The sequence below is a fragment of the Panthera uncia genome, chromosome A2 (genome assembly GCF_023721935.1).
Source record: "Panthera uncia isolate 11264 chromosome A2, Puncia_PCG_1.0, whole genome shotgun sequence".
In the NCBI taxonomy this organism is placed as follows: domain Eukaryota; kingdom Metazoa; phylum Chordata; class Mammalia; order Carnivora; family Felidae; genus Panthera; species Panthera uncia.
In genome coordinates, this window is record NC_064816.1 from 19,437,558 (window position 1) to 19,447,224 (window position 9,667).

Below are 9,667 nucleotides of genomic sequence, written 5' to 3' on the forward strand. Positions count from 1 at the left end.
TAGGGGCAAAGAGAGAAGAGGACAGAGGATCCAAAGTGGGCTCCATGCTGACAGCAGTGAACCCAACATGGGGCTTGAACCCATGAACCATATGATCATGACCTGAGCCAAAGTTGGATGCTCAACCGACTTAGCCACCCAAGCTCCCCAAGTCTATGTTCTTTTTAATGTGTGGTCTCTGAAGTCTGTCTTCCTTTACCTGTGTTCAGCTAGTGATTTATTGGAAAATTTCTTGAATTCCAAGAGAGAGAAGAAAAAAGAACTCTTCTACTTTTTGCAAGTTGATTCTGCACTGGGACACTCCCTCAACACTTAGCCAGGCCATTTAGCCTGGCCATCTGCCTTAGTCTTTGCTTCCAAACAGCTTAGGGATGAGACAGGGATGAAAGATTTAGGTCTTTGCAGGTGTCTTCTGAGCATAAGTCTTGCCCTGGTCATGAACATGGCTTTTTTAATTTCCCAGTACACATAGGCACTTTGAATGCCTTAATTTCTGAAGGAAACTACACCCAGATTTTCCCATGAGGCTTTTAGTACTCTGTTGCGTGCCTAATATATAATCTTTTCCCCCAAACAGCTGAGGTTGTTCATTTGCCTTACATTGTTCCAGGAACGCTTACTGCTTTTCCACCCCAAATGAGCTCTGAGATTGGCAAACTGAAGGCAGGTGCCTTGCATTAGTCCTTCAGGTAACACCCAGACATATTAGACCAGCAAACATGATTCTATGGTCTGCTCTGCTCTGGAATCAGTAACCAGGTCCCACACTGGGGATATGGGCTGCCATCTGCAAGACAGCCCTCATTCTGAAGAGGAGGGATGGGACAATGGCAAGTAAAAATTCCACAAAGTCTTCCTACTGTTTTTAAATTGCCTTTTTCTTTAATCAGCATTCATTTGGTTGCTGTAAACTTTTGACTGTTTTGTAGAGTTCTGACAAAGTTGGTTTTGATAGTTTTTGTTTGACTTTTTGATGTTTCTATGGAGGAATGGGCCTAGGAGCCATCCACTGTGTCATTTTCATGGATATCACTACATTCCTTTTTTTTTGTTTCCTAGAAACTTTATTTTTAGCTTTTACATTTAGGACTTAGATCATACTAGTTGACCACAAATGGGTGAGACTCTTTCCAGATTCTATTTTGTTTCATTGATCTATTTATCTTAATAAACACCACATTGTCTTAATTACTGTAGCTTTCTAGTAAAGCTTGAGGTCAGGTGAGGTAAGCTCTTCAATTTTATTTGATTTTTTTCAAGACTGTCTTGGCTGTTCTAGGTCCTTTGCTTTTCAACATAGGTTTTAGAATCAGCCTTTTAAGTTGCACAAAAACAATCTTCTGGAATTTTGTTTGGGATTGTATTGAATATATAGATCAATTTGTGGGAAACTGTAATCTTAGCAATATTGTCACTCAATTCATGAATATGGCATATTTTTTCATTTATTTCAGTCTTCTTTAATTTCTCTCAGCAATGTTGTGTAGTTTTCAGCATGGAAATCTTCTATTTATGTTTCTTAGGCATTTGATTTTTTTTGATGCTATTGGAAATGCTTATTTAAGTTTAATTTCATTTTCCAGTTTTTTGTTAGTTATAATTTACTTTTTTACTGTGGTAAAATATACATGACATAAAATTTGCCCTTTTAACTATTTTTAAGAGAATGTTTCTATGGAATTAAATACATTCATGCTGTTATGTAACCATCACCACCATCCATCTTTTTCCTCTTCTCCACATGACTCTGTATCCATTAAACATTAATTTCCCATTCCCTCCTCCCCCTCCCCCTGGCAAACACCATTCTACTTTCTGTCTCTATGAATTTGGCTACTCTTGAAGTTTCATATAAGAGGAATCATAATAGTATTTGTTTTTTTGTGACTGGCTTATTTCATTTAGCATTATGTCCTCAGGATTCATTCATATTATAAATATGTTGATGTTTCCTTCTTTTTGAGGGCAGAATAACATTCCATATGTGCTAATTTTGTTTATGCATTCATCTGTCAATGGACACTTGGGTTGCTTCCACCTTTTGGTTATTGTGAATATGTTGCTATAACCATGGGCCATACTATCTGTTGAATTTCTCCTTTCACTTCTTTTGGGTGTATACCCAGAACTGGACTTGCTGGGTCATATGGTAATTCCATTTTTAATATTTTGAGAATTGCCATACAATTTTCTACAATAGCTGTACCGTTTTGCATTCCTACCAGCAGTGCACAAACTTTTCAATTTCTCCACATCCTTGCCAACACTTGCTATTTTGGGTTTTTTTGTTTGTTGGTTTTTTTCAGAAAAGCCTTCATATCCTAATGGATACAAAGTGATATCTTATCATGGTTTTGATTTGCATTTCCCTAATGATTAGTGATGCTGCACATCTTTTCATGTGCTTGTTGGCCATTTATATATCTTCTTTGGACAATTGATTTTTGTATATTGACATTATATCCCATGACTGTACTAAACTCACATGTTCAAGTAGGTGTTCAAGTAGATACTTAATGACTTTCTATGTACACAATCAAGCTGTTTACAAATGCAGACAGCTTTAGTACTTTTGTTCTAGTCATTATGCCTTTTATTTTTTATATTAACAGCCTTTCATTTTAAAGCAGTTTCAGGTTTATGGAAAAATTGAGCAGAAAATAGAAGTCCCATGGGCTCCCTGCTCCTCATCCTGCTGCACACAGTTTAGCTTATTATTAACATCTTGTATTAGCGTGGTACATTTACTACAATTGACAAACCAGTATTGCTGCATTATTATTAACTAAAGCCCATGGTTTACATCAGAGCTCACTTTGTGTTTTGTAGTTCTCTGGTTTTTGACAAATACATAATTTCATGTATCTGCATTTATAGTATACAGAATAAAATGCTCCTATGGTTTCACCTGTTCATCCCTCATTCCCTCCACCAGACACCTGCCAACCATTTACTGTCTCCATAGTTTGCCTTTTCCAGGATGTCATATAGTTGGAATCATGCAATATGTTACCTTTTCAGATTTAAGTTCAAAATTCCTCCATGTCTTTCTGTGGCTTGACAGCTTGTTTCTTTTTATCACTAAATATTCCATTGTGGTATGGATGTACCGCAGTAAGTTTATCAGTTACCCATTGGAAAGTCTTCTTGGTTGCCTTCAACTTTTGACAATTGTGAATACAACTGCTGTAAACATTCATATGCAGATTTTTGTGTAGACATAAGTGTTCAACTCACTTGAGTAAATACAAAGAAGCTGAATTGCTGGATCATATAGGGAGCCTATGTTTGGTTCTGTATTAAACCATCAAACTGTCCTCCAGAGTGCCTGTGCCATTTAGCATTCCCACCAGCATTGAATAAGCATTCCTGTTGCTCCACATCTTAGCCAGCATTTGGTGTTGTCAGTGTTTTGGATTTTTGACTTCCTAATAGATGTGTAGGGTTATTTCATTATTGTTTTAATTTTCAATTCTTTAATAATGTATGTCGAATATCTTTTCATATGCTAGTTTGCCATCCGTACCTCTTTTCTGGTGAAGTGCCTGCTTGGTCTTTTCTTCATTTTTAATGAGTTGTTCATTTTCTTATTATTAAGTTTTCAGGGTTATTTGTACATTTTAGATAACAAATCTATATCAACTGTCTTTTGCAAACATTTTCTTCCAGTTTGTGGTTTCTTTTCTCATAACCACTGTCTTTTGCAGAACAGAAGCTTTTATTTTAATGAGGTCCAGCTTATCAATTCTTTCACGGCTCTCGGAGTATTATACTTCTGTGATCCATTTTGAGTTAATTTTGTAAAAAGTGTAAGGTCTGTGTCTAGCTTCACCTTTTTTGCATGTGGATGTTGTTTTTTAACATCATTCATTGAAAAAAACCTTTCCATTGGATTGCCTTTGCTCCATTTTCAAAGTTCAGTTGACTATATTTGTGTGAGTCTATTTCTGGGCTCTCTCTTCTGTTCCATTGATCTATTCTTTCAACAATACTGCACTATCTTAATTACTGTATCTGTACTGCAAATCTTGTAATTGCACAGCGCCATCTCATTTTGGGTTTGCCATGTGGGACAGAGAGAAGCAGAAGACAAGGCAGGTTGGAGGCCCTGAATGGTGGAATCAGAACTGAAATTGGAGATGTATCAGCTGAGGGGCTTGAGAGCATGGGGTGAGCATCCTGGGAGCAAGAATGAAATGCCACCTGGGAATCCTTTTTCAGAGCTGCAAGGGACCAGTAGGAGATGGGCCCTTACTTGCTGAACTATCTTCTTAGGGGCCTAGTATGCTGGGCCAGTCTGAAGGTCAGTATATTTCTTTGTTGATCAGGCCTAGGGCAATATCTCTTGGGGACACAATGTCACTTGGGGAAAGAGCAAGAATGGAGATACAAAGTCCCCCAGAGTGTGCTCAGGACCACTCCTGCCCCAAGGCTACAAGCGTCTCCCCCTCCCCCACCCATCCCTACTTCTAGTGTTTCGGTGTATTCTCAGGGAGAGTTCCTTCTCCAGCTCAATTCTCAATGATGATGGGGAAGAGAAGGGAAGTTCTGTGATGTTCTGTGAGGGTTTGAGAGGTCTGACTCGGAAAGCCCCACCTACAGCCTCACCTCTGCTGAGGAGCTCTGGGTGTCTCCACCAATCCAGGCCGACTCTAGCCACAGACCTGGCTGCTAAAGGAGATCCTCTCTGTGGAATCCCATCCTATGTCTCATTGATTTCTTCTGCCTCAGGCTGTCTGTTGCCCAACACCCACAGGTCCAGACACCTCCGGTTCTCAAGACCCCCGGCCATTAGAGGGACACCCAAGGTGGTAGTTTAGACCTTGGATGAAGCTTGGCCTTCTTGGGCTGGTCCCTGAGTCTCCATTGCTCACACAGGAATGGTGCCATATTCCTGGGGTCCTGTCTCTGGGGATAAGAGGCCCCACATATTTTCCCCCCAACAGCCTCTCCCCATCCCAGCCCCAGCTACCTGTGTTTTCTTGCTTCCAAGAATTTTCCACCAAAGGAGCTCTCCCTCTGAATCCCTGTTTTACTTTGCATTCTTAGCTCATCGCAGAGTGGAAAGCCTTAATTACCTTGAGCCTGGCGAGCAGTTTGGACTTCTGCATCACCATCCCCAGGTAGGACCACATGGGCCTAGTGGGCTATATTACCTGAGCTGGGAAAGGCTTAACTCAGCGGTTTTCAAATCATGGTTGCACATTGAATTCCAATGTCCAGGCCTCTCCACGGACCAGTAAAAGTAGGATCTCTGGATATGCCCAGGCATTGGTATGTTTTGTGTCCTAGGGGATTCCAATGAAACATAGGTTGAGAATCAGAGATGTAAAGCCTTGCCAGCCTGGGTTTTAACCATCTCTCGCTGCAGGGGTGGTGCCTACAGGGAAAGTCATGCAGAATTCTGCCATATTCAGCATGCAGACCTAGCGAGTCTCCTGCCTCTCACGCCAGCGAGGCGGGCAGATGAGAGCTGTGTCCAGAGCTCCTGGAGGGGTTCCTTTGGAAGAGCAAGCTATGGCTGCATCACTGCCACCTGCAGCTACTGGAGGCAATGGGTGTCAGACTGATCCCTGAATCCCCGTCTCTGCCATAGCTGTTCTGGAAACACCCTCCTGTGAGCCCCACACGCACGCACGCACACCCCTGAGGAGAGGGGAAGCCTTACCCAGATGCAAGGCCCCTGAGGACCTCTGATTTCTGTACACTTCCTCCCACCCCTCAGGCAAGGCCACCCATTGCAGACACCTGGGGAGGGTCATGAGCCTCAGGCTTCTGGGAGGCAGGTTCAGAGACAAATATCTGAGGGACCTTGAGCATCCAGGCAGAGGCTGTGAGAGACAGAGACAGAGGGCTGAGCCTGGGTGCTGAGAGTTAGCAAGAAATTCAGCCAGCACAGGCCATCAGCTCCTGAGACAGGCCCTGCAGGGGGCGTGACCGTCTGTGGGAGGGTTGGGGCAAATACAGTGGATCTTGGGGGGAGGCCAGAAGAGCTGCTTCTGAAGATGTGGTAAGATTTAGAGGTCATATCCCTAAACCAATGACTTCCAGTGGCATAGGGACAGTCCTTGCCTACCCTTGGACTCCCTATGCTTGTTTCCTCAGCCCTACCTCCCTGGGCTCTCTCTCCCTTCCCCCACAGTGCCTGGTTTTCCCAGGAAGTGGCCAGCAGAGGGGAGGGAAACCTTGTCTCTCAACCCCTGGTGGTGGAAGCGGCAGGCACAGCTGCTGCTCCTGGGCTCCTGTCCTGGTCTTCCCCAGAGACTAGCTCTGGCTGACTATCCCCCAGTGAGGCACATCTCCTGTCCTGCTGTTGCTCAGCTGGGTGCCCTGTCTTCCTGGCTCCCTGTCAAACACTGCACTGGCCCTGAGGACCCTGCCTAGCATAGGCCTGTGGAATCCTGGTCTTCCCAGCTGGCTCTGGCTGCAGCCTGACTCTCTGGTGTCCTATCTTGAATGGAGATGCCTGGGGAGGGGCTGCAGAAAAATAAAGCCCAATGCCTAACCCTGCTTGTGGAGAGAGCTGGGGTCAGGCTGGCTGAGGTGTCAGAGCCTGTCCTGGGTCCTGGGGTCTCTTCTGGGTACAGGATGGGTCAGATTTGCATTAAGAGTAAGGGCCTAGAGTGGGGTACCCTGGGATGGGCTGATCCCTCTTTTATGGCTTCTAATTTCCAAAGAGCAAGAGTATGCTCAGTTAAGTGTCTTTATTGGAAGAGAGATCCAGTCTCCTTGGCTCTACTAGTGCCCTAGGTCAAGAGAATTTCGATGTCAAGTTCCAGCCGGCTGGCTTTGACCTCATAGCGGCCCCGGATCAGACCCCGGGTTTGACTGGTATGCCAGCGCCAGTGAGACTGGATGATGCAGGCCGCTTGGCGTGCCTGAAGAAATCGTCTGCGAGCCTGCCACATCCGAACCTGTGCCTGCACTTTCACCACTGCCCACTCCTGGCAGGTGTAGAGTCTTAGTGCCAGGCGCCGTCTCTGCTCCAGCATCTTGGCCTGCATCGACCTCCACCAGCACTGGATGACCCAGGCCCTGAGTGCTGTGTGTAGTAACGTCCGGCGCACCATGTTGCCACGCCACCATGACTGAATCTTTACAGCTGCGTTCTCTAACTGATCAGGGGAGGGAAGAACACGGAGATGCTCATTGGGGTACCCTCCCATTTCTGTCCCCATCTGTGGTGCTGGGTAGAAAGGGGGCCTGGCACAGCTGGCCCTGCCCTCCCATTTCCAGGCCCATTCATCTTATTTCCAGTTCCCCACTCATCAGTAGTCACTGCTTATCATCTGTCAGGCAGACCCTTTCCGTGTGGGTGTTACTCACATTTTGTGTGTCCATGGCCCTGGTCTTCAGAGTCCACTCATTTATCAGGCCACCCTAGTCTTTAGCCCCGCCCTCAACTGTTAGTCACCCCCCCCCCCCCGTTAGACTCCGCCCACCTGCACACAGGTCTCCTCCCTCATCAGGTCCTGTCCATCCACATTTTTGCCACATCTCTCTCCTCTCTCCTCTTGTTCGTGCCTCCTTCCGGATTGACCAGTCCCCTCATTTGTTAATTCCCATCATTTTGGAGGTCGGCCGTTATCTCTTGCTTGCAGTATATTTCGCAGACCCAACTAGCCTCTTAAGTCTTGCTCTTTCTACACTTTCCAGTCACTTATTTCTGTTCCTGTTGGCGGCAGCAATAAGAGACTCATGCAGCTTTCCTTCAAGTAAGGAGTTTTACTTAGGAATACTCCTAGCCAGTTTGGATTTCCAGAAGCTTAAGTGTCAGAGCCCGTGGGAGGGCCTCCAAACAGTGCATTCACAGGCTAGTATGCTTTCATGTAAAATTTGTGAAAGCAAGACAGTTGAAGAGGGCCTCTGTCTCCCCCTGTCTGGCCACCTCTGTCACTCTTCTACTGGGTGGTGTTGGAATGGCTGCAGCCCTTTTTGGGACATGACTAAGGAGAAACAGCTGGGATATACGTACTTAGTATGGGTTAAATGAGACAGATTTATGTCGTTCACAGTCACCGTGGGGAATAGATACATCCTTGCCAACCATTCCACTAGAAATGGCTTCCAGGAAGGCTCTCACCAGTTACTGTGTCATGGTAAGAAGATGCAGCGACACATGCTGCTACGGTGATATGAACATGCCCTACAGCACCAGGCACCAGAAGTAGGTGGGCGGGGGAGGAAAACGGAAGTTTGAAAAGTATGGAGATAAAAGCTGCTCTGTAGAAAGTTCTTCCTCTTATTAGACATGTAAAACCGTAACTGGAAGATTCTGTTCTCACTGATGCCCGCTTAAAACTGAGGTTCTGTCTTGTTGGGAATATACCTGCTAATGCAATGAGACCATTATAAACATGCCATACTTTTCTCTTATTTTGGTGTGAATTTTGTGAAAGGGAATTGATCAGAATTCCTGTGATTTCAGTGCAGCAACTAGCAGAGCTACTTAGAACAAACAGTGTGTAAGTCAGCATGAGAAATCATACTTTACTTCATGGCATCCTGAGTATCTATAATAAATAAGTTTCTATCAAAAATGATGTTACAAAATTATCATATTCAGAAGTAATCAAAGGTTATGCTGCAAAAAGATGTAGGAAAAGCATGATAGAGATGGGAAGGTGAGCTAATATATACATGATGCTATGCTTTGGTATTTGCCAACTTTTGAGAATTTACAATTTGTTGTCATTTCTTTATTTGTCCTTCATTATTCACTTGCCAATTTCAAGCCTGTAATTTTGTATTCTTTTTCTTAAAGTAGGCCTTCCAAATTATATAAGCCTCAGGCCCCACAAAACCTGGATCTGCCCTGCCGTGTGTAAGAATGCAATTGTGCAGCCAGGTCTCCTGGGAGCTCACAGAAAGCTGCGATTCCAGGATTCAGGGTTGGGACTGGAAGTGCGGACGCAGGTGATACAGAGATGCCGGGCGTCCTTTGGGATCTGGAAGGCCATTGTGGCTCTGGCTTTAGCATGCGTGTTAGCATTCATTTTTCTGCATGAGGGTTTGCTAGGCATCCGCTGCCTGTTGGGCTATGCACTGTCTGTGGCTCCTGTTTATGTGTATTTGAGACCTTGTGTGAACGCTCATTCTCATGGCCATGGCATTGGCCGTTGGGGTGTCTCAGAGGTTCTGTCCCTCTTGTCAGCCACACAAGCTCTTTGCATCATGTGAAAAGTCCTCTGGAGCAGACTCTGTTGCTTCCTTTAATAACTGTCAATCTGGGTGAGCAGAGAGCTGATATCAGTGTCTTAAAGGCCTCCATCCCTGCACTCAGCTGTTGGTCCTGGCATCAGGCATCTATCCACTCCCAGTCCAGTCCACCAGATTTTGCAGAAGGGATCCACAGGCTGTGGGCATGGCCAGTGTTCGGAGGCTCAGTCCATCTGGGCCAGGTTGCCATGATCAGGGTGTCAGATCCCACTATTCCTTGTGAGTCTCTCCCCTACCCCACTCTGGCCTAGGTGTGTTGTTGCCAGAATACCTTGGCTTTGTCTCCTTCTTAGAAGTCTCTGGGAGAACCTGCTGGCCCCTTTTATGTTCATGCTTTTATAGGTATTCACAAAGTGGCAGCAGATGGGGCCGAGAGGTAAGATTACAGACCTCGAGCCTTGGTCTCTATTTCATCAGTCCCCTCCGCTCCCCAGCTTCCGGCTCTCTT

General features: G+C 45.1%; 2 protein-coding genes across 3 annotated transcripts in view; one reads left to right on the forward strand and one right to left on the reverse strand.

Annotated features, from left to right (window-relative positions):
* Positions 1-9,667, forward strand: part of GRM2 (glutamate metabotropic receptor 2) — a 69,212-nt gene that overhangs the window by 34,259 nt on the left and 25,286 nt on the right. Inside the window, exon 6 of one of the 2 annotated variants that reach the window (XM_049640572.1) lies at positions 5,050-5,123. The exons of the other annotated variant lie outside the window; for it this stretch is intronic. The gene's annotated coding sequence lies outside the window, so the exon portion shown is untranslated. The remainder of the gene's footprint in view (positions 1-5,049; positions 5,124-9,667) is intronic. 2 annotated transcript variants of the gene reach the window in all.
* IQCF6 (IQ motif containing F6) lies at positions 6,690-7,473 on the reverse strand. Its single transcript, XM_049640583.1, has 2 exons — positions 7,327-7,473; positions 6,690-7,115 (listed from the first exon to the last, which is right to left on the reverse strand). The coding sequence occupies exons 1-2, from the start codon at positions 7,339-7,341 to the stop codon at positions 6,747-6,749; spliced, it is 384 nt and encodes a 127-aa protein (XP_049496540.1). The 5' UTR covers positions 7,342-7,473; the 3' UTR covers positions 6,690-6,746.